General features: G+C 35.3%; 1 protein-coding gene across 1 annotated transcript in view; it reads right to left on the reverse strand.

Annotated features, from left to right (window-relative positions):
• Positions 1 to 23,348, reverse strand: part of LOC150098409 (syntaxin-6-like) — a 93,169-nt gene extending 69,821 nt beyond the window's left edge. The window contains exons 1-3 of the mRNA XM_090405041.1: positions 23,124 to 23,348; positions 11,702 to 11,868; positions 8,593 to 8,687 (exon numbers count right to left, since the gene is read on the reverse strand). Coding sequence (XP_090261167.1) covers positions 8,593 to 8,687; positions 11,702 to 11,868; positions 23,124 to 23,158 — 297 coding nt within the window. The 5' untranslated portion in view covers positions 23,159 to 23,348. The remainder of the gene's footprint in view (positions 1 to 8,592; positions 8,688 to 11,701; positions 11,869 to 23,123) is intronic.
• Positions 23,349 to 26,319: the final 2,971 nt, after the last annotated feature.

The raw sequence follows: 26,319 nt of genomic DNA on the forward strand, positions 1-26,319 counted from the left end.
GAGATTGTGGCTAGCAAAACTAAATATACAATTGGGTGCTGCTATAGACCAGGACCACGGGAGGAAGGAATTGGATTTTATGCGGTTATTAAGGGATAACTATCTGCGACAACATGTAATGGAAAATACTAGGGGTCAGAGAGTGGTTGACCTAGTAATTACATCTGAGGATTTGGCTGTAACAAATATGACCACATTGCCACCAATCGGTGAGAGTAATCATAGGGTCTTGACTTGGGAGGTGGCTAAAGGTGTAGAATTTTCAATTAAGACAGGGTACATGTGGAATTATCGGGCTGGAAAGTATGACAAGCTTAGGAGTTTGATTGGTTCAGTGCCATGGAATGTACAACTGCAAGAACTAGAAGTCGATAGTGCATGGGAGGTAGTTAAGAAGTGTTTGCATGAAGCAATGGCTGACTGTATACCTAGAGTCCGAATAATAAATCAACTAGGGGTTAAATGGATGAATAACACCATTAAGCTTGAGCTGCAAAAAAAGAAACAACTATGGAGTGAATTTAAGGAGAAAGGTGACCGGCAGACACACGAATGGTATAAAGTGCAGGCCAGAAGGGTATTGAGTGTGGTAAGAAAAGCAAAAAAGGATTACGAAAGAACATTGGCCATGCAGGCTAAAGAGAATCCCAAACAGTTTTTTAGATATGTAGCAAGTAAAAGGAAAAATGTACATGGCAGAATGATTTTAAAGAATGCCGATGGTAGGGAGGTAACTGAATCAGTTGATATAGTTGAGTTACTGAGTGAGCACTTTGCAAGAATATATCATCCAGGTGGTGACATTGCAGAAACGAATGTACCAGTAGATTATACAGGAAATGTGGTGAATGAAGTGGAGGTGAGTAGTCTATTGCATAACCTCAATGTCAATACATCTATGGGATTGGATGGTATACCAGCTCGTGTTGTACGAGAAGCAGCTAAAGAATTGTCAGTACCCTTGACCATTTTGTTTAATTTGAGTCTCCGGTCTGGGTTAGTCCCGAGGGAGTGGAAAGAGGGGAAAATAGTTCCACTGCATAAAGGTGGTTCCAAGACTGCTGTTGTAAATTACCGACCGATTAGCATATCAGGAATCATTTTCAAGGTCTTAGAGAAATTAGTCAAGAAAAGAATATAGGATTGGATAGATGAAAATGGGATATTGTATGGGGGACAACATGGTTTTGTGAAGGGTAGATCATGCTTCAGTAACTTGCTCACGTTTTATAACACAGTGACGGCTGAACTGGATAGGGGTAATGGGTTTACAGTAATACTACTGGACCTTACCAAGGCTTTTGATAGGATACCACATAGAACCCTAATCAGTAAACTGGAGCAGATGGGGATAGATATAGGGTTGGTGAGATGGATAGGAGGGTGGTTGAAGGAGAGATACCAGAGAGTGGTTTATTCAGGAGTGGAGTCTAAAAGACGGCTTGTGACTAGTGGAGTGCCACAGGGCTCTGTTCTTGGACCACTTTTCAATTTGTTCATCAATGATATAGGAAAGGATTTGAGAGGAAGTGTTCACTTGTTTGCTGATGATGCAAAGTTGGGTAGAGCAATTATGAGTGCACAGGATGTCAAAATTTTACAGGATGATTTGGATAGTTTGGAGGACTGGGCTAGGAAAAATGGATGTCAATTTAATGTGCCAAAGTATAAGGTTATGCACTTTGGGGTGAAAAGAATAGCAGCAGTATATCACATTGGTGGAACCGTACTCCAGGAGATTGATGAGGCCAGGGATTTGGGAGTGTTGGTGGATAGGGAATTGAAGTTTAGGGGGCACATTGCAAAAGTGACTAAAACAGCTCACCAAATCACTTGGCTTCTGAAAAATACTTTAACATGTAGAGACAAACAAGTTGTTGTTCCTCTGTATCGAGCCTTGATAAGACCCCATCTGGACTACTGTGCCCAGTTATGAGCACCAGGGTTTCTTTGTGATGGGGGAGGAAGTGGAGAGGATCCAGAGACGAGTGACCAAGATGATAGCAGGTCTGTGGAATGAACCTTACGAGAATAGGTTGAAGATTTGTGGGTTGCAGAAATTGGTCGATAGGCAAAGGAGGGATGATATGATTGAGACATTCAAATTACTGAAAGGTTTCTATAAGATTGATCCAGAAGATATTTTGGAAAATATGACTGGTGGTGGGAGGACTAGGGGCTGTGAATGGAAGCTGGGCAAGAGCATGGTTGACAAGGGTGTTAGAGCTAGGTTTTTTACTTGGAGAGTAATGAATGAGTGGAATAAGCTTCCAGAGTCTGTTGTGGGTGCTACGACTGTGAATGAGTTCAAGGCAAGGTATGATAGATACTGTGTGAATGTCGAATAGTTGTTCTTGACATGATGTTAGGGCCTCCCTCGATGAGTCTGTCGACTCCTTGGAGTTGCCCGGAACAATAACAATAATAATAATAATAATAATAAATTAAAGTATAGCGAGTTTTTTGTCTCAAATTGTGCTGCAGTTGTGCTTCAGTTGGATAAAGTGTCTTTCAGTGGTGTTATTATTGAAACTTTGTTGTTTATATTGTGTTTTCGATACTTGTTTGTTGCACTACTTCAGCATCTAAAGATGGCGTCCATAAAGAAACCTACATCAGCAGCACGGAGGGCTTCTGTACAAAAGTCTAGCTCTGCCTTGGATTTTTCGCAGTGGATTTGTTGCGGAAATTGCTATCTGTATGAACTGAAAAATGTAAAAGATCTGTGAATTGTGTGGCTAAATGAGAACAATGAAAAAGTTAACGTATGTGAAAAGTGTCTAGATAGACTAGAGCGATTAGGAATGGAAGCAAATGACGGGACCATAGCAGAAGAGCTTCGGCAGGAGTTCGTGAAAATCAAAAGAGACCTTCATCTCCTGCAAGAGGAATTGGAAGTGCTCAGTAAGGAGGCTCAGGATATTAAGACTGAGTTAAATGTGTTCAATAGAGAAATTAGGACTATGGAGATTACTTTAACTGAAGTAACTAGAACAGGTTTAAGTAAGGGAGAGTCTTTGGTGAATGATGAAGTAATGAATAGTATCGAAGTGATTGGGAATCAACAGAATGAAAGCACAAGAGGTCTAGAAGAAATGAGATGTTGTGAAAGTGAGGGAGTGAGTAAAAGAGTGTTGAGTGAAAGTAATGAAACTGGGAGAGTCATGCTGAATAGTGTAGAAAATGAGGCCGTGAGTGACGCTTCTTTGGGTTTGAATGAAGTTATGAGTGGTATAATATATGGTGATTAAGGGTATGGAAAGCGGTATGCCTGAGGAGTACTTGTCTGGCAGAACAATAGAGGGGGTGACTTTAGCAATAAAGAGAGGGCATGTTGCAGAAAAGATGATAGTTATGGTGGGTAAAAGATTTAAGAACATTGTTAGATATCGTGAAGAAGAAAAGTATCAAAGGGAGGATAGTGTGTGCGCTGCCTCTTTTTGACAATTATGAGTTAAGTAGATGAGCAATGATAATAAATGATATGATTGCAAGAATGTGCAAAAAAAAAAAAAAAAAGTGGTCTGGAATTTGTTGATGTCTGGAGTGTGTTTGAAGGCAAAAGACAGCTGTATGCAAGAGATGAGCTGCATCTGAATATGGAAGGTCATAAGTGTTTGAAGAAGTTGCAGTAATTGGGAAGGGAAACTAAAATTGAAAAGGTTGAGTGTAAGAGGGAGAAACTTATGTAGTGAATGTATATACAGGGTGTTCGGGATAAATTTGACAGTTTCGTAAGGAAAAAGAAAATCTTCTTTGTATCTATTAAATTTAATGAATTGACAAAAAAACATTACAGGCAGAGTTAATTACAATACTATCAACAAGATTTACTCAAAATAACCACCATTAGCATCGATCACAGCTTCAATTCTGCTTCGGAACCTCGAACAAGCTGATGCTACAGTCTCCCTGGGAAGGGCCGCAAAAACTGTTTTAATTTTATCCATTAACTGGGCTTTTGTATTACTGGAAGTGCGATTGGTGTCTTTTTCAACTGCGCCCCATCAAAATAATCCATGGGGTTAAGGTCTGGGGAGTTTGGAGGCCAAACATTTGGACTGGTGAAGTCATAGAAATTTTCAGACAACCATTTTTGACTTTTCCCAGAGGCAAGGGGCCGAATCCTGCTGCCATACATACGGCCTACCATTGCCTACCCTTGATATCCAGGGCTTGACTACAGTTAGCAACTCCACGAACAAAGCCCGAATTCCAATGCCAGGGTTCTTCAACACCTGTTCCTGCAGATTTGCGAGGAATTCTGCTGTACGAACGCAATCAGATCGTCTGCTAGGGATCTTTCTTCTTGCTACATCCTCGTAGTCACCATTGCAAGTCTCTAGTTCATGCCTGATTGTTTTTACTGTATTCAGGGAGCATTGGGCAGCAGTCGTAATATCCTTATTTTGATGGCGGGCACGAATCATCATGATACAAGTTATTCTCTTCCATGATTCAGGTGGGTTCCAGCTATCCATCCTTTCTGACATCTTGTATGTGAATGAAGAAGGGTCCAAACTTTTAAATGAAGAGAAGTGTGTGTTAATACATGTAACTTACGGAAAAATATAATTAATTATAAATATGTCAAATTTATCCCGAACACCCTGTATATTGATCCTTTTTTGCGGAATAATTTGAAGAATAGAGTGGATAAAAATCGCCATGGGACTACTGAAATTAGTAGAATATATATATATCAGTTCTAAAGCTGGTACAAGAACTAAAGGAATCAGCAATTTTTGTATACTAACTAATGCAAGAAGCATTCAAATAAGATAGAAGAATTTTTGGCATTAGTCAGTGCAATCTCACCAAAAGTTGTAGGGATCAGAAACTTGGCTATCAGCAGAGGATGTGGTTACTGGAATTGAATGTGATAGGTACAGTATTTTCAGGGAGGATAGAGAAGATAGAACGGGGGAGGAGTACTGTTGATGATAGCTGATGAGTTGCAGCCAAAGAAAGTAGTATATCAAGAGGATAGATCTGGGAATGATAGTTCATTTGAGGTGGTCTGTTGTGAAATAGTGACCAACACAACCAAATATACAGTTTGTTGCTGCTATAGGCTGCTATGATATTGAATTCATGCATCAGGAAATTAGTGCAATGAGTGCAGGGTTACAGGATTAGTGATTATTATTTGGGATTTTAATTATGTGTCCTCTGAAGTGTCCTCGTTACCTCCAATTGGTGAGAGCGATCGTGCAGTATTGACTTGAGAGGTTGCAAAATTTGTGGATTTCTCTCTTAAGAAGGGATATATACAGAACTACAGGTTAGGTAATCATAACAAGCTTCAGAGTGAGCTTACAGCCGTCCTATGGCAGAACATACTGCAGAGGAAAGATGTTAGCAGTGCATGGATAGAGAAAGGCAATATCTGAGGAAGGCAATATCAGAATGTATTCCCTGGTCAGGAAGACAAACAATATAGGCATTAGACGGATGAGTAGTAGTAGTATCAGTCTTGATCTGCAAAAAAAGAAAATGTTATGGAGAATTTACAAGGAGAAAGGCAATCAGTACACCCATGAGCAATACAACGCTCAAACTAGGAAGGGTACCAGCATAGTAAGAAAAGCTAAATCAGATTATGAGAAGACCTTAGCCAAAGAGATCAAGGGTAATCCCAAAGAGTTCTTGCGCAATGCGGCAAGTAAAAGGAAGAATGACTTTGGAAGGATAACCTTAGTGGGTGCTGATGGTATTGAGGTGACCAATTCAGATGTAATAGTAGAGTTACTGAGTGATCACTTTTCAAAAGTCTATCACCCAAGTGAGGATATCTCTGTACCTGTAGCAATAACTAATGTGAGAATTGAAGTTAACAAATCAGAGGTACTTAGTATATTGCAGAATTTAAATGCAAACACTGTTGTAGGTTTAGATGGAATATCAGCTCGGGTGTTGCGTGAATGTACAAAGGAATTTGTCAACACCTCTTACCTGGTTATTTAACTAAGTTTGAACTCTGGTATGGTCCCTAGGCAGTGGTAGGAAGGCAAAGTAGTTCATTCGCATAAAGGCGGCTCTAAGACTGCGGTTGTTAATTATAGACCAATCACCATCTCGGGAGTGGCGGTAAAGTATTGGAAAAGTTGGTTAAGGACAGAATTCAAGAATGGATGGATCAGAACATGATACTCTATAGGGGCCAACATGGTTTTGTTAAAGGTCGATCCTTCCTTAACAATTTATTAACGTTTTATAATAGAATGACATTTGTTGGACAAGGGAAATGGCTACACAGTGATATTTCTGGAGTTTGCTAAGGCTTTTGACAGGATACCCCATGGAATACTGTTGCACAAATTAGAGCAGATGGGGATGGATACTAAACTGGTGATATGGATAAGAGAATGGCTCATGGAGAGATACCAGAAAGTAGTGAATGGAGCACAGTCCAGGATGAGGAAGGTGACCAGTGGTGTGCCACAGGGCTCTGTGTTTGGGCCGTTATTGTTTATTTTGTACATAAATGATATAGGAAATGGCTTGAAGGGAGATATTCAATTGTTTGCTGATGATGCAAAGTTGGGTAGCACAATAAAAAATCAAGCTGATGTTGAGAGTTTGCAGGATGATTTAAATAAGCTGGCAAAATGGACAAAAGGTAATAGATGTCAGTTCAATGTGAAAAAGTGTAAAGTTATGCATTTTGGGATTAAAAGATTACCAGATGTATACCACACTGATGGAACGGTACTCCAAGAGATTAATGAGGCTAGGGACTTGGGGGTGTTGGTGGATAAGGAGATGAAGTTCAGAGGACACATTGCTAAGGTGTCCAAGGTTGCACATAGGATTACTTGGTTATTGAAGAACACACTAACATCCAGAGATAAAGTGGTTATTATTCCCCTTTATAAGGCACTGATATTTCCACATTTGGATTACTGTACTCAAGTCTGGTCACCTGGATTCCTTGGAGATGAGATTGTGGAGAGGGTTCAGAGGAGAGTGGCTAAGTTGGTGAGTGATGTAAAAAATGCTCCCCACATTGACAGATTGAGAGCTTGTGGGTTGCAGAGGTTGGTTGATAGGCAGAGAAGAGGAGATATGATAGAAACATTTAAATTACTAAAAGGTTTTTATAAGATTGATACAGGGGAAATATTTCAGCTGTGTGACAGTAATGGAAGAACAAGAGGTCATCCCTGGAAATTAAAGAAAAGTGTGGTTAACAAGGGTGTGAGAACTAGTTTTGCTTGGAGGGTGGTGAATGAGTAGAATGAATGATAGTCTGGGTCTTCTGTGATGAGTCTATGATGAGTCTGACTCCATGGAGATACCCATAATAATAACTCCTGATAATAACTGGGTCTTCTGTGATGAGTCTATGATGAGTCTGACTCCATGGAGATACCCATAATAATAACTCCTGAGATATTAAATGGTCAGTAATTTGCAAACTTCTGTCTTGGAGCTTCCTTTACTTAACGGAATTATCTTGCCCTCTTTCCACTTTCTTATAACCCTACAAAACTGAGACTTAGATTAAACAGCTTGGTTTTGATTAAACAAAGAGGCTTCTTTGGTTATGGATATATATGATCTATTACCAGATCCAGCACTCTCAAACCCTGGGTCCCCTCCATCACATGCTGTTACAGATAATTACTTAATAATAACTATATAAATTCCATTTCCATTTTGCCATGGACACTTTCCCTGCCCTCAACCTATGCCCCCCCCCATAATAATTGTTTAGCATGCACTCATTGTGTCAATGCATGGTATCTGCATTACCCACCCCCAAGCCTACAGCAGAACCAGCAATATATATTTTGTGCTGTTGATCTTGCCTATCCCTTAAGCATCTTCTGTCAACTAAGGTCCACCAATACTGAATATTTTTGGCTAAGTCAAGCTGACCCAAAACTCCCCTATATTTCTGATGTGCTTCTGGTATTTGTATACATATCTCATTTGTCACATGCATGGATGGACCCCACACTTCACTGCAACCTCCTAACACCTCTAGTTTCTTTGATTTTGCACTTCCAACCTTTCACTGACACTTTCTCCAAACATTTTTCTAAATGGATAAAGAATATTAACAAACAAGTGTTTGGGTTAACTGCAAATTATTACAAGAAATGTAAGCAATTTATGTGCTGATAAAATGATCACATTTTAGATTATGTCATATAAGCTCATGCATGAACGAACAGAGATAAATCAAAACATTTGCAATATATTATAATGCCAGTGAAATTTGGAATTGCTGCATGAAAACACCTCTAAAGACTTCATGGTCCAAACTTTCCAACAGTGAGTGAGGAATAGCAAGTAGGTCCTTGTAAGAGGTTTTGGTATTTAAAACCTAGTCTTCTGGCTACAAAACATTGTCACTATCAAGTGTTAATTATAACACATAGCAGCAAAAATTCAGTCAACCTCACTTAGGTAAATGTTCAAAATCTGAACCAAGCTATGTGAAGGTTTCATCCTTCAGTTTAATCTACCAGTAAAATCGTTCTTTACTGGCAGGTGTGCTTAATTCCTAGAATAGAGAAAATTTCTATATAGGTAGAGAAATGAAGAATTTTTATTATTATCATATTTTGATACAAATATTACCTGAACTTCTTCCTTTGTCCTTTCAATGAATGTCTTACGATTGCTGATTTCAATGTCGTCTATCTTAAATTTTTTGGGATTTTTTTCTACAATACCTGAAGTGTTTAGTTAAGGAAATAAAACAGAAATATTATAATAGTATTCTGTATAAAAAAACAAATGATAAAAGTGTTAACAAAATAACTATTATCCCATATTCCCCTTAATCAGTTATGATCAATCACCTGTCATGCCAAAGTAAATTGGCTTAATAAACACCTAATTAATGCTGTGATAAGATAGTTTATCCTACCACAGCATAAATCAGGTTAATTATTTCTTTTATTTTTTCAAATGTACATCTCAGCAGTATACATGTAGTACATTAGTGCAATGGATGAGCTAAGGGTTAAATAATCCCTGCTTTATAGAAACCAAACCTGGAACTTCTTGGTTTAAACTTTCCAATAGTGAGTTGGAAAAATTCTGAAGCTCACTAATTTATTTCTAAGACTTCATTTTCTGCAGTCTAACTATCCAAACTGTGCAGCCATCTTCTTTTATGACTTTGAAGTAGGTAACTCCAACTTATTTCTCAATACTACTAAACAAACTAGAAGATATTCTAAATAATTTGTCATAAACAATGACCCAACACATAATTTACTAACTTAACACAAATTGTCCATTTACATATCAGAATAACAGTAAGCACTTACCACTGTACCAACATGCTTATTTCTTTTGTTAACTAGTTCTCATTCTTAAGCATACTATAGAAATCTGCTTTCCTCTTGATAACTGAGATCATAACCTCTTACAGTTTCCTTTTGTATGGAATGCCCATTTCTCAGTTACTTTCAATCTCATGTGCTTTATATAACCCTATAACTGTCTACAATTTTGGAGAGATTTTTGATTTGCATCAAAACCTGCCTAAAATTTTTTGATGGTGTTGTCCAGAAGATGATAGTTTAGTTAATGGATGATCTTTCTTGCAGATTTATTCCATTCTAAGAGATTATCTGTTGCTATCCTATGCCTTTTATACATGTGCTATCACAGGTACTGTTCCAGTGAATTGATAATCATCATTCCTTCACTCCCATTATAAAAATATAAACAGCAGCATATGGTCAACATGCATCTACCAATCCACTAAATCAGTTTTTCCATCTGGTTTAGGGCCTTTCACCCTATTCTTTCATTTCAACTACTGTAATCCTATGAAACAGCTTTTGTGAGGACTACAACCTCAAAAACGATCAACTGGTTCCTTCTCAACATGCAGCATTAATGTGCCTTGGGTTTTTGATGCAAATTTATTCTGTAGGGATATAAAGCAGATGTTAAACAATTCCCACAGTTTGGGATATTAAAAAAAAAAGTACAGTAATATCATTCATAATAATAATATCTGAGATAAGATCGCTGCTTTTGAAATAAAAACTTCACTCTGCAAAGTCCAACGATAATAAATTTTTGTCAATATCCTAAAAGAAATTTCATTAAATTCACTCCAACCAGTTCATGATTACTATAATTTCAAATCAATTTCTCAATAAATTTTATGGTCTAATTATAAACAAAACTGAGTTTGAGTGAGCACATTTTAGGATATAACCTAAACACCAAATTTCATTCTATCTCTTCTATTTATATCTAAAGCAGCGTTAATGCTTTGTAATATTTTGCACGTGTAAATGATATAAGTCAAATGAAAATAAGAGATGCCTCAACAAATTTTAAGGATAACTTGGTTTGATATGCAACACCAATTCCCAAAAGCATTGATAATACTCCTGTCATCCTACATACTTGGATGACTTTCATGCAAACCTAAAAGTACTCTTCCTTTCACCAAACATTACTTCACTTTGCTAAGTCCAAGGACCAGGAGCGATTGCCAACTTCAAAGCTTAAGTATTTACATAAGGCTTTTGCACAGGTACTGGCAGCTATGGAATTGGTTATACCGTTCCCATAATGCATATCAATATCCATGTCCATAAGGATATGTGCATTGCATTATGGGATACTAAGGCAATTGATGTGAAGTCATTAGCCTCTATATACAAGTAATCCAGTCAATTGAAGTGACTTCATGTGAAAATTTTGTTTGCTTACACTTGGATAAAGGATGAAACAGAGAATATAATTTCTTGGCATCTTTAATGGACAGAGATCCTAATTTAACAGTCCGAGATTTTTGAAAATCTATAATATTTACCAGGCTACATAAAACATTACAAAATATATCTGCATTTTGTGCATAGGTTCAGTAGTGACAAAAATTTTAAAAGCTTGACCGAAAACATATTAAAACTTGCTGAATTACTAAAATTAGAAGTTGAAAAACATTATACCAAAAAATTTATTGACTCCCATGGGAATAAATTTATCAAATGAAGAAATCATTGAATTAGAAGCAGCAAAAGTTGCCAAGACTTCAGAATCAGAAGAGAAACCAAGATGTTTTGTGAAGAAAAGATGTCAATCACATTCCATGAGATTTCAGCAGGAGGAGTATGACTGAAGAGGATGGATCCTTGCCTCATGGTTCTTAAAAATTCAAAGAGAAACAGATTACACTTAGCCTAAGAAACATTTATGAAAAGAAAATGAAGCCATCAATCATCTCTTGATAATTTCACAACGTACATCAAACAGCCAAACTAAATTTTTTTTAAATTTTATTATAATTTTTTAATTTATTATATTACTTCACATTAATAATTACATATTGAATTCCAATTTATGTATGCATTCTGTGAATAAAAAGAAATAACCTTTAAAACCTGCTCATGTACTACTGTATACACATAATAAAAACACATAAGTAATAGGATATAACAGGTGCAGTGGGTTAAATCCAATTTAAGTAAAAGTTGCAGAATGTAACTGTTATATAAGTTGAGACAAGCATCCGTAACGTGTATACCTGAGATAAATGACATTTTCACATAAAAAAAAAAAAAAAGCATTTCAAATAAAGTCAAAAATACTGATATTCCAAATATTTAAATATATCTGTGTGTGGGGGGGGAGGGGTACTGGCTCCTAATTTCTTTGTTTTTTCAACTAAATCCTAAAGTACTACATTAAATTTAACATTTTCAGTAAAGGATACTGACAGTTTCTTCCAAGTCCTCTAGATCCCATTCAATACTGCGAAGACTATTGCGTAATTCATTAGTTGTCCATTCCAATTCTTCCTTGCTAACAATATTTAGATCTCTTAATTCACACCAGCGTTGATAAAGATCTTTTGTCTTGGTTACTGCTTTTACTACCTCACTATAATACAAAAAAATTCAGAATAAAGTAAATTAGCAATATGTGTAAACATAAAAAATGCACTGAATTCCAATAGCACTGAATTCCAATATTTATAGTTTTTATAAATATTCTGTAATTATAATGACAGAAAAGTTTATTTTAATGTATATCCTAGTACGTTGTAATTTCCTTAAATAATATAATGAAAATGTATAACCAACGTCTAAGCCTTTCCACGAGAATTCCACAAGAAAAAGGAATAATGACAGAAAAGATAATATGAACTATCAAGAAAAGAAAAGATAATATGAACTACCAGCCTGGCTGGCCAAGTGGTTAGCGTGTCTGCTCTCCAGTCAAGAGGCTGTGGGCATGGATGTTTGCAATTGTCTGTGGAAATACTAGTGGTGGTGGTTGGTGGTAGATGGCATTAGTGTAGTTATGGTCAGTTGGTGGATTGTGAGTGGTGGACGCAGAGTTGTATAGTAGATGCCCTCTCTCGATGAGTCTTTGGACTCCCTGGAGGTAACATTAATAATAATAAAACTATTCTCATATTATAGCATGTATTGCTCGCACCCAAAGTTTATATAACACAGCTGCTCTTTCCATAGCAACCAGATGTATTTAACTACCCATTTATGGATATAACTGATAACCATCGGTTATATCCAGTTAATGAGCCAACCTCTTTTTAAAGCTTATCCCCAGATTTCTCTAGAAACTACAATTAATTCCAGAAGATCATATAATTTCAGCAGAGATTTGAGATTACTTTTCATAACTGAATATTGCTGTTGACATCATACAGAATTAGAAATATTAGGTTAGAAATAACTTAATATTATTATTATTATTTGACACCTCCAGGAGTCCAAAGAGAGAGTGTGCCAACAGCATCGGACAATTGATCTCCTTTCAACTACTAACCGTGCTCAAACTTGCTTAACTTTTTACGTGAGCCATTAGTAGCAGAGGCTCTACCAATCGACCAACCTTTGCTTGGGCACTTATCTGATTATTTTCTTGCTCTCTAACTTCTTGATATAATTCAGTATCAAGGAAAGTATAGTATTTCTACAGACAACTTATGTTCATAACCTCTAAAACTAAGAAAATCAAAACTGACTACAATATGCCTTGGAAACATTTTTGAAAAAATATGCCTTGGAAAAAATGCCATGGAAATATTGTAGGCTCTATCGCATAAGGAATAATGCCCATTTTTTTGTGCTAGGTGGTGATGAGAAGTTGCATGTAGATAATATCCTGTTAGTTGGTTTTCTGTAGACTGAGAAGTAGTCTCACACACTCAAGACTAATATGTGAGAAGCTTAGTTTACATCACCACCAGCACAAAAATTGGACATCCATTCCTTATGCAATAGAGACTAGAGAATTTCCATCAACATAGATAAAAGAAACCAAGAGCTACAGCATCTTAATTCTGTCCTTCCTAAAAATGGCCACAACAGAATATTAGTCATCATCATTATGTAAATTACAGGTATAGACCATATTGGTCTATACCTGTAATTTACCAATATCCTTTTTTGAGGTCTAGCTGCCTTCTCTTTCCAATTGGCTTATATTTTAATATTTGTTTTAGGATATCTTTCTCCACAGTGTTCGCCATTCGGTTTACATGTTCTATCCATTTTTGTTTATAATTGTTTAGTTTTTCTTCTATTGATTTTGTTTTTAGTTCTTTTAAAATGCCTTCATTCCTTTTTTGATCTAATAATGTGTATTTTGCAGTTCTTCTCATAAATCTCATTTCACTTGTTTTTATAGAATATTAGTAAAAAAAAAAAAAAAAAAATTCTATCTCAACCTCCAAAACAAACAGAAGAACAAATAAATCAAAAAAAAAAAAGGAGCAGTGATTCTCCCATATATACACAATCGATCACAGATAAAATAGCAAGATTGTTTTGCCAAAAAAAAATCCCCCCTTAAAAGATGCTTTCTACCCAATCAACAAAATCTCTAAATTATCTGAAACCTCGACATCTGCCATTTAAAAAAACCAGGTGTCTACGAGATCAGTTGTAGCTGTGGTCTACACTATACAAGACAAAAGATCTGATGAGATATGCTGATCAAAACACTTCAAGGATGTTGAGAATGAAAGAAAACACAAATTAGGACTGGCAGCACATACAGATACAAAATATCTAGTAGAATGGCAACAAACTGAAATGCTCCACACTGATTACCACTTTTACTCAAGACCTTTCAAAGAATCAGCTGAAATGATGAAGCATCCTCTACAGTGTAACGAAAAACAAGGGATGATTTTACATCAAGTCTGGTCTTCCTTAATCCATCATAACACACTTGCATCTGCTGTTAAGCAATCCATGAACCAGCAGTCAGCATAGCAGTGAATGCATGCTTTCCATTGTTTAAACATTTTTAAATATTTTTCAATAGAAATGTTAACTGTTAGTACTTTCCTTCTATTTTTTTTTTCATTTATTTACTATTTCCTGATGAAATGAAACAAAGTTTTTCACAAAACTAGTCAAATTAAAACAGTTTCTATTTGACATCCTTGTGTGTGATATAATACTGGAAATAATATTACTAACATGCTCTTTCTCCACAGAAGCCTACACAAGATGGTAACATATGTTTTGGCTAAAGCACTTTTTACTTAATTACTGGCTAAGGTACTTCTTATTGTATCAATCCATCTAGAACAGATTTAGGTGAAATGATACAGTAATAAGTATCTTAGAATACAGAAATATAAAAACAGATAATACTGGAGTCTGGCAGATTACAGAGTAATTTGGAGGAAAACTGTTGATGGGAAGTTACTAACGAGGTAACTTATTCATGTAGTACTATATAAAAGGTTGGAAAGGCATGCGTTTGAACCCCCATCTAGGATGCAAAGAACTTTTATTAGGGCTTTTCAAACTGGAGGTGAGTTTGCTGGTCTCATACACAGGTGGCAAGGGTTTCCTCCCAGAAATTCAAGTTTTTCATCCTGCACCAGGCAAACTGACCAGCAAAAATGGCTAAGGTACTTCTTATTGTATCAATCCATCTAGAACAGATTTAGGTGAAATGATACAGTAATAAGTATCTTAGAATACAGAAATATAAAAACAGATAATACTAGAGTCTGGCAGATTACAGAGTAATTTGGAGGAAAACTGTTGATGGGAAGTTACTAACGAGGTAACTTATTCATGTAGTACTATATAAAAGGTTGGAAAGGCATGCGTTTGAACCCCCATCTAGGATGCAAAGAACTTTTATTAGGGCTTTTCAAACTGGAGGTGAGTTTGCTGGTCTCATACACAGGTGGCAAGGGTTTCCTCCCAGAAATTCAAGTTTTTCATCCTGCACCAGGCAAACTGACCAGCAAAAATGCAATTTACAGAAAAGAATACTTTGGGCAGGGCTAATTACCTTATACTCAAATTATAGTTATTACGAAATCCAAGGATACCTGGAAGGTTGTGCTTAAGTTTCTGTTAGAACCACTGATAATGACTATCATAATATCATGTACATGTCAGGAATTTGATGATGCACATTGTCCATTCTGAGTAAAGGATAACGGTTGCCAGTTCAATATTAAAACATATCAGATTATGCTTTTTGTAATATCCCATTGGGTCCATGCATCCTTACTAATGGGAATGAAAACCTCATTCTGAAATATGCCTTAATGTATAATTTTTATTCCTGTCAGTTTCCTAGCTTTCTTTTTTTATTTTTCATTCATGCTCACTACTTTACATATATATATATATATATATACACACACACACACACACTTCTTCCATAGCCAAATGTGATATTTTTGGATTTTATTTCTTTAATTCTTGCTTAATGACTTTATTCATCATCCATTTTACTCTATTTATTCTTCTAATCTTAGGAATATAATTTTTCACTGCTAATTCCAAATAATGCTTAATATTTACATATCTGAAACTTAACTAATAGAAATTACACTGTACTGGATAAGGAAGTGATGCATGCAATGTGATATTTTTAGATTTTGAAATGGCATCTGATAGTATAATAAATTTAGTTTAATCCTTTATCCAAGTGTGAGCAAACAAAGTTTGCGCCTGAAAATATCTTCAGGACTGTAAATACTTCAGTTAAGGTAGTACAACACCAGGCAACTCGTAGCAAAGGTGGAGCAAGCTAACATCACTCCTATCTCAGTATCTCCCATAATGCAAAACACATCTCCTTACGGATATGTATAATGTTATGCATTAAGGGAAGGGCCACTACCCAGACTAGTTTCGACCTTTATTGAGGTCTCTTCAGTGGGAGCCAGGCCCAGAGGTGGAGATACCAGGCAGAAGTAATGGCAGGTCATCTTTACCTATAGGAGTTGCCAAATAGTGTGCCACCTTTTTATTAAATTACTCTGGATTTAGAGAAAGATGTTGAAAGTTTATTTTTTTCGGCATCTGATAGATTATCAAAGATTGGAGTAGTATTTAAATTAAGGTAAACAAGAATGAAAAACTTGGTGGCATTCAAATATATTCAAACTGGACAAGAGAGCCAGGTCTTAGAAATGTAAAGTAATATGATAAGTAAAAATGAGCTGTGTTGAGCTGCTTTTCATAATCATAATGCAAATGTTCAGAATAGAGATATTCAGCTAGTTATAGATAATGCTATTATAGATGGGGAAAATTATAAAGAATGACCTTCATGCAGCACTCAGAAAGATCTGATATGACTAGCAATATTGCAGATGAGTAAAGATAATTCACATGAAGAACTTTTATATTTTTGCTGCAATATTTGGAAGGGTTTACTGAAAGAAACAGGAGACAAAATATCTAGGAATGAAATGAAAAAGACTTAAAGCTTACAAGATATAGTAGTCAGGCACTGCGGATTAGTCGAGTAAGGAGTAATGTACAAAGTGGATAGGACTAGGGAATGAGGATTAACTGAAAGAAATAATGGATGACATAACATGGAAGCAGTAAAGAACATGTTTGAATTCCTTGAGCTTTTAGGATAACTATCTTACACAACATATGACAGAAGAACATATGGAGTGCAAGCGTTCAATTTATTAATGCCCAATATAGTCTAGTAATGATGTCTCACATTTGCTGGCCTAGTTAGCCAAGCGGTTAGTGTATACACTCTCCAAAGAGGAGACAAATTGGAATCCCACCTTGGGCATAGATGTTTATAATTGTCCTTAGATAGGAGATGAATTTCACTGTCTAGTGTGAGACCACCACTGAGCTTAAGTAGCTTGAAAAAGTTCCATGCTTTGTCTCTAGAGCAGGATTTTACGCTATGTAAAAAATAAACATACAAAAAATAATAATAATTAAAATAAAATTACTAATTAAAATAAAAAAATCCTTAGCTCACCATGGTGCTTATGTACTTATGTATAAAGTACAATGCCAATAGCCAGTGTGAGTTGAAGCAATTAGCCAAGAGAATGTTTTCTCTTGGCTAATTGGAAAGATTAGCCAAGAGAATGTTTTCCTGAATACATTCTCCTGGCTAATCTTTCCTAGGAATAGAAAGATAAATAGAATAGGGATGAAATGAATGAATCACAGAATTATTTAGGAGAATGGAGGAGATATGATGAACAGAATGTTCTTCAGTGGCACAAGGTAAAAAGGTACCAGTGCAGTAAGAAAGAAAACTAAACTTGGCATATGAAAAGTGACTGGTGGAGGCAGCAAAATGAAACTCTGGAGAACACTACAGTTATGTGGAAAGTAGAATAAATGGTGAATGTGGAGCACTACTATAGTGTTGTTGAAGATGGCATGCAAATCAGATTTGCTAAATTATAGTGGAAATATTGAATGAGTATTTGTCAGTGTACTGAATCAAGTTGTGGGGAGAAAGGGAATAGTGTTGAATAACAGTGGAAAAGGAGATATAGGCAGCTCAGGAATGTGAAGTATTTGGAATGTAAAGTAAGTTTAATGTTAATAAGACTGTGGAACATGATAGGATACGGCCAAATATATTAAGAGAATGTGCAAAAGAGTTGCCAGAACAAAGAAGCTGCTAAGTCAAGGAACAACACTTGATTTGGCTGTTCAATAAGAGTCTGAGAAGAGTGTATAAATAGTGCCACTACATGAAGAATTCAAGTCAGTGGTGTCAAACTATAGAATGACTTGTGTATTAAGACTGTGACGGTGGTGGTGTTAAAGAAGTTGATTCAAGAATACAAATACAAACCACTGATTCAAGAATACAAATTTAGATTGATGAGAATATATAACTTCCCAGAGAATTGCAATGGTCTGTTAAGGAGAGGGCTTGTTTCAGTAACCTGACAACATTTTATAACAACAGAGTAACAAGTGTATTGGACAGGAGAGAATCATATACACACACACACACACACACACACACACACACACACACACACACACACACATATATATATATATATATATATATATATATATTTTTTTTTTTTTTTTTTTTTTTCCCCCAATTTTGCAAAGGCATTCAACAAAATATCACATAACACACTACTGTCAGAATTGGGTAGGATGGGAATGAATAGTTAATTAGCCTGGTTACAGAGATAGCTAGCTGATAGGACCCAGCAAACTGTATATGAGGGCGTGATGTCTTGAAAGGGAAAGATGACAAGTGGAGTACCACAAGGTTTTATTCTGGGACAGCTGCTGTTTAATTTATATATCAATGACATAGTTCAAAGTTTGACAGAAAATATTCAGCTGATGATGCTAAATTGGGAAGAACAATTTCAGGAAGCTCTGATGTGATGTTGTTACAAGAGGATTTGAATAATATGTGAATGGGGAGACCAGTTCAATGCTGCTAAGTGTAAAATTATGCATGTTGGCCAGGGAAGATGGAATGAGATTTATTGTAGTGGAAGAACTTTTTTCCAGAAGACAAGGGATCTAAGGGATAGGGAGTGAAATTGATGAGAAAGTGGAAATTTGTAAAGTTAACCTAGTAAAATTGCTGTCATAATGAAGACAATGACAAGCAAGAATAAGAAAGTGATAGTTCTGTTGTATAAAACACTAATCAGACCCCAGACAGGGTGCAAAGATAAGTAAAAACTGTCTCAGGAGTCAATAATAGTAAGTACAAGGACACTTCTTCCTGTTATGCCAAGCTCTGCAAAGCTTGGCATATAGGAAGAAGGAGAAAAGAAGAGAGCATATGACTGAAACATACAAGTTGGTGAGAGAAACCTATTAGATAGAAATAGGAGGCTGTAGTGTTGTATAGAAAGAAGGTTTTTCTGATAGGAAAAAAAAAAATCCTCCTACATAGCACTACAACCTTCCCCAACCTTAAACAAATTCAGCTGCATCGCAATGCCAGAAATCTGAGATACCATCATTTTGAGACCTTCAGCAAGTGTCCATCATTGCACCCATAGAAAGTGTAGGTTAAGACTAGTTTGCTTCTAGTCTAATTTCTTCCACTTATTGTTTTATGTGTTTTTGTGCATGTTATTGCAATTTTAATATTGTATTCCTGATGATGTCTCTGTTTGTATTTCTACAAACAGAGACATCACCTTGTATTTCTGTACTAATTTTATTATCTCAAGTAATCAATGTTCTAAGATGTTTGAAGGAAACAGAACTTTTAAATCGTGCTTCTAAAGCACTTCTGACTGACTCAATTCACCGACCTTGGTCTTCCTCTGGGTCCCTTTCTTGCCATCATGGTATCAAACACCTGTTTTGCTAACCTTTCCTCGTCCTCACCTATTCTATTTAAGTGGCCATACCACCTTAGATTAGCTCTACTTACACATTCTTGAATGCCTGAATGCTAACAATGCCAATTTCCTTTCTATATCTTCATTTTGAATATGATTCTGCCATCAATGCCATCTGTTCATTCTCCTAAGTTACTATATTACTGTTCTGCTTGTGTTATCTTGTACAGCTTGCTGAATACATTTTTCGAACGCTAAATTAAAAAGAATGAGTGAAAGGCCATCTCCTTGCTTCAGTCCTGTCTTAATATCAATAGGTTCAGATCTGATTCCATTAATTAATACTATGCTTCAGCTGTCAGTGGTTCAAATTTTGATCAAATGTATTATCTTATGCAAGTTCATCTAATACTCCCCAAAGGCTTTTTCTATGAATGCGATCATATACTTTTCTAAAATCTATACATAAAATATGAACTTGCTGATTATATTCCCCCTTTTTTTTTTCTGTATCTGTCATAGTGTAAGAATCTGTACAACTAGGTCTTTTCTTTGGAATCCTGCTTGATATTCACCTGTATTTCTTCATCAGAAGGTATGATTCTTTCTAGTATAATATTAGATAAAATTTTGTAGCCTGATGATATACACTGGAATAATGCAGTATTAAATACCTTTCTTTTTAAGCATACAAGCAAATCTCCTAACAGATAATCTTTATATAGCCAAAATGCATGGTTTTCTTATATGATACCGCTCTATTTATTTCATTATCTTGTTTATCCTTGAAGCTAACTGTCAAAGATAAAAATAATCAACCACAATTTCAATAGTATTATGTGCTCATTTTCATTTCATTTGATCTGAATTCACCACAGATTTCATTTTAGTTATAAGTCTTTTTTACCTACTTTCTCTCAAAGTCATTATGCATTTTCTTTTTTTGATGAGTTTTTTTCCTTTTTTTTTTTTTGCAAACAGAACGGTTTTCAAATGACTGTTTTGTTAGATTTCTTCCACTGACATTAATTCTATAGTTTCCATGATTTCTAAAGACTTCTAATGTAGGAGAGAAAAAATGTGGGTGATATCAGATCTCCCTGATTCGCTCCTCTCTAAATGCTGAATTCTTTTCTTTATGTTCTAACTTTATACTGGCTACTGAGTTGTTATATACTGTTTTATAATAGAGGTGTAATATATTTTGCTTAAATGGCCTGTTTTTTTAAGCTGTGCCAAAAAAGGTTGGTCGATTGGTAGAGCCTCTGTTACTAATGGCTCGCAAAAAGGTAAGCAAGTTTGAGCATGGTTAGACGTTGGAAGGGGATCAATTGTTCAATGCTGTTGACACACTCTCCCTCTATGAGTCTTTGGACTCCCTGGAGGTGTCACATAATAATAATAATAATAATAATAATAATAATAATAATAATCTACCAACACTAAATATGCAGGAAGATGATATTCATTTATCCAGTCTATTACTTTGGTAATAGTGTAGATGTAATCTATTGTAGAGAATATTCATCTTAAGTCGTCTGCTTGTTCCAAATTTTTTCCATTATTTTATAGCTGTGCATCATCCAAAAATCTTATAATTCTAGATGCAAATGTAAGTTTCTGTGGTTTAGCAGTTCGGTAGGAAGCTTTTGGTATTGAGACCACATTATGATGTATTCCCACAGAACATCTTATCAATAGATATAAAATAATAGATATAAAAACTCTGTACAACTGTGATAATAAACTGATGGTCTTTAATCATGACATCATTTCTACTTCCATTTTTATATAATAAGATAATCATTGCTTCATGCCATTGCCATGGAAATTTTTTTTTTTTTGTAGTTAAAATATCAGCAACATATTCAGATGACCTTAACAGAGAGAGAGGACTATCATCGTATTCTCAGATTTAAAGACTCTCAAGTCTTTAAAATGCTCAGTTTTGTGTCTTGCATGTTTATTACACTTTAAACTTTGTGCATATTAACGATAAAAGTCAGAAATAAAAAATTTCATCAAATATATCGAGGGAGGGAAGGTGCCCTCCTTCAATGAGTCTTTGGACTCCCTGGAGGTGTCAAATAATAATAATAATATTTAAAAATTTCCAAACCAAAAACTATGCAGGTTACTGTTATGCCTTTTCAAAGTCAGAGAGATATAATTCCAACTCAGAACTATGATAGAGTGCCATTTTAATCACTTTTGAAGACATTATTTTTTAAACATCTGAATACTTAAATGATATTTCATTTTTGAGCTGGTGAAAGCAATATTTCTCAATTTCTATTTATTATGATCAAGAGCTTTTACAGATATAACTTACCTTGAATTGTTTTAATCCTGCAATAATATATTAACTTAAAATGCGCGTGTCTAATTTTTAATAAGACTGCACTATATAAAATTTCCAGAGCGGACGTTTGTTTTGTTTTACTGTCCCCTCCTCTCTATCATCTGGCCCAAAATGGCTGCTAGATAAATAACTAGGTGCATCAATCAAAATTGTTTATTTTGTAAAATATCTGATCATAACGGAGGGGGACTTTCAGAGGTAAGAGACCAATAACCTTCAAATGATCTGATAAGTTTAATCCAAGGAGAGATGCTGCCCACATATATGAGACAATAAGAAGCCTGATTACTCAGCCTTTAAAAAAAAAAAAAAAGTCCGTACACAGAATATACAGCTTCATCTATAAGCAGGAAAGGATAAAGTTTAAAACATCCAGGAAATTTTGCACTTTATGTTGTTCCGATCTCATACATGGAGGTCCATGGTAGACAATTTTCAGTAATTTCTTCATAAATATCTCTTAATATGAACTGATTTTTATCGTGTTTAACGGTCGTGAAAAATCTCTAAAAATTTCATTCTGTGTTTGTTTAGTGTTGTGAATAAATACGGTGACTGTTCGGGTAGCACATTTAAACAAATTTCGCATTCTTATGCGGAAAGAGTAAGAAAATGTCAAGCGTGGTGGAATATTAATATAGCAAGCTTGAACTATCCCTGACAATCCACAAACCAGTTATTAACACTAACCACAAGCGAGAGAGATAGAAAGTGGCATTTTAATTTTTTTTTTAAATGCACGGCATGGTTTTTTTTTTGAAGCAAAAGAAGAGGTTCTGCGGTCCAGAATAAAGCCACCAAAAACTGTCATGAAGGCCTATGTACTAATCTTCAAAACATTCAGTAATGTTCATCAACTTTATGCTATCTACTGTATAAATTATTTCACATTTGTAAATTGGGTTATGATGTAAATCTGCTCACTTATACTAAATACCAGTTCAACTCTTAAAAAAATAGTAAAGATATGAGTATGAAAAATTGCCTTATTAAAATATTAACTACAATGTTAACAATCGTTATGTGTTCCAAAACGATAGCGGAAAACATTGTCAATCGTAGCCGTAACAATATTTGAAACACATCTTACTGTCAATCATGCACGCTTAGATCGTAATAAAAACTAAATATCATAATCAATCTACCGATGAAAATACCAACATCGAGTTCAAAGTTTGGCATATACTGAATAAGGATTTTTCCTCTTACTCTTTGACTACGAAGAAGGGATCTTCCACAGTCATGACCCTTTAGAAAAGCCCATCAAAACTGAGAGGTATACCACAGGAGTGCAAAGTGAAGCTCCTTTAAAAGCCAACGTGTGGGTAAAAATTCTTTACAGATCCTAAATGAAAATTAAAACTGCGAACCATGATTCACCGACTTTCCCGACAGCACTGGATGTTTGTATACAGATGCATAATAACATTTGTTTGTTTATTTTTTAAATGTCATTCGGTGATGACAGCAGATGGCGCCTAACTTCAAGAAACATTTTCTGCTTATCTAATCACGTTATCTGCACACGTATACTTATCAATGCCTAATAAAAGTTTGGGGATTTTTGCAATTCATAATTGCAAAAAAAAAAAAAATGTTGTTGATAGGGATGCTGAACCTTCGAAATTATGAAATAATGGCTTACATTGTTAAATGTTCAATGTCAAATGAAGAATATTATTGATGTCAGATATTTATTTATTAAAATTATGAAAATGTTTTAAAATATACTTTTAGTAAATGCTGTAATCCAGGAAAAGTTTCCGACCTTATCTGTTTCTAGCATGGTAGCGTCAAGTGTTCCATAGTGGTATAGCGAAAGAGCTCAAACTGCGTGAAGTCCCGGAGAAAGAGAGGGAAATCCTCAACATTTTAACTGCAGGATTTTTTCCCCCATTTTTAATATGAATTCTGTTCAAGAAAAGCGTTTAGCCTATAGCACCTTGATATTTGAACCACTGATTAGATTATATATAAAGATTAGATAATATATAAAGATTAGCTAAAGATTAGATAATATATAAACTATACTCTAAGAGACCAAATATTTCAACCATTTCTGGCTTCCATAAGTAAGACAGTGGTTTCAAACTGGCAATTCAGTTCATCTACCACCTAAAGATGTTCACATTGAATTCCAACCCACAGTGTGTTGGTCGGAGAGAGAAAATAACTTAACCACTCAGCCACCCAGGCTAAAATAAAAGGTGTCATGACAAAATGTAACAAAATGTATTATAGAAATAGCTCTGCAATAAATTTGATTTCACTCTTGCATATTAGTATGTTTTACATTTTGATATTCCACAAAATAAACCAAATCAAGTTAGACAATAAAGAAGCATGCAATGCCTTGTGCTTTGTGCTTCAGAAACGCTGCTATGTTTTCTGTAAGTTTTTCTGTAAATTAAAAATTTCTAGACTCTAAAAATTAATATTGACCGCTTCCGTAGCGCAATTCCAAGAACAACACAACATTGCGCCCATCGATTGGAAAAACACTTGAGCTCGATTTTCAAAGTGACGAGAGGAATCTTTATGTCGTCTTTTTCAAGTGAAGGCAGATTAGGATCTCATACGGAAATAGCAGGGATTTTCCTCCCAGATCTCAAATACAGCGAAATCAACCAAGAAAACACACACAATTTACAATCGAAAATATTAGTGCTGCTGGGGGAGGGCTGTAGTTGACGTTGTGTGTTGATGGTATTAGTGTCGTTGCAGTAGTAGCAATAGGTGGAAGATTAAGTAGGATAGACTGAGTTGCACATAGTAGAGTCTAGTTCCTTCCGGCGATGAGCGATGAGTCCTTGAACTCCATGGAGGTTTGACTTAATAATAAAAACAATAATAAAATACGACATGATCTGTTCTAAGATCACTATTAAGTATATCAGGAAATTATCTAATACTAATGCTTTTTTATATTCCTCGAAATTCCTATGGTATTTTTCTTTTTAATTTAGTAGAGGCCTTACTTTTAGTAGATGTATGACTTGTTCTGAAAACGCCTGTCTATACCTATTACTTTCCAAATTTCTCACTTGTGATATAATAACTTAGATTGTTGGTGCATTGCTTGTGGTGTAAAGCGATCATCATAGTAAAGGTTTCTGAAGTAACATGAAAACAGGCGAAAAAAATATCCTTGAAGTATGGAGTAATTACTTCGAAAAATTGCTAAATGAAAAAAGCAGTGATAACAACACAGTGGTAAAAAACACTGACCAAGCATGCTTATCCATATTACTTATCCATATTTGAAGTAGAAAAAGCCATCAAAAGCCAGAAATGAGCAAAGGCAACAGGAGTAAATGATTTTCGACCAGAAAAGCTCAAGTATGGAGATATAAAAGTCTAACAGTAGCTGCACTGTATAATTTAGAAGGTCTGGACAGAAGGTCGATTTTCAGATGATTGGAGTAGAGCTCTCACAGTACCCATATATAATAAGGGAAATAAAACTGAACATGACAGAGGTATTTCCCTGCTGAGTGTTCCTAGTAAGATATGTGCAAGTATATTTGAGGAACGGTTTAGCCAGAATCCGACTTGTTCTTCACCAAGTTTCTCTTCCACAATCCTTCTCAACCGTTCCTCAAGTATACTTGCATATATCTTACTAGGAACACTCAGCAGGGAAATACAATCGACATACAAAAGGGAAATAGAGGCTGTCAAGATCATATTTTCACTTTAAGACAGATAGTTGAGAAATCATGGGAATATAAAAAGATCTGTATTCAAGTTTTGTAGATCTGGAAAAGGCATATGGCAAGGTGCCAAGTGAGAAGCTGTTCGAAACGCTACAGTTATACGCTGTCAATGGGGCATTATATCAAACAAATACTCAGTCTTTATTTGAGTTGTAAATCAGCAGTTAGAATTGGAGGAAGTACAGGAAGGTGGTTCAATGTTAAATCTGGTGTCAGAGAAGGTTATCCATATAGATACTGAATAACAATTCTGTTATTCAGTATCTATATCTATCACATTATGGAGGAAAGTGGTATTAAACCCGATATCAAAATTGGAGATGTTAATATCAGCTCTTTGTTTTATGCGGACGATGTTATACTTCTAAATAAATTCGATACAAGTCTGCAAGATTCCTTGACTAAAGTAAATAACTGTTGTAATATATATGGTATGAAGATCAGCATTAAAAAGACAAAGACAATGAAAATAGGCAGAAAATATCAACTCCATTGTGAATGGAGAACCTATAGAAAAAGTAAAACATTTTAGCTACTTAGGCACGATTTTTAGTAAAGATGGTAAAGTAAATTTGGAAATAGACAACAGAATCAACAACGCTGGTGTGGTAGGAAGTCAATTGAATAAATTCATATGGAATAAGAGAGAAATTAGTCGGTTAGCTGTATACAAGACAGTATTCAAGCCA

This window comes from Typopeltis vanoorti, chromosome 15 (genome assembly GCF_054136105.1).
Source record: "Typopeltis vanoorti isolate ZY-2024b chromosome 15, IOZ_Tvanoo_1.0, whole genome shotgun sequence".
In the NCBI taxonomy this organism is placed as follows: Eukaryota; Metazoa; Arthropoda; class Arachnida; order Uropygi; family Thelyphonidae; genus Typopeltis; species Typopeltis vanoorti.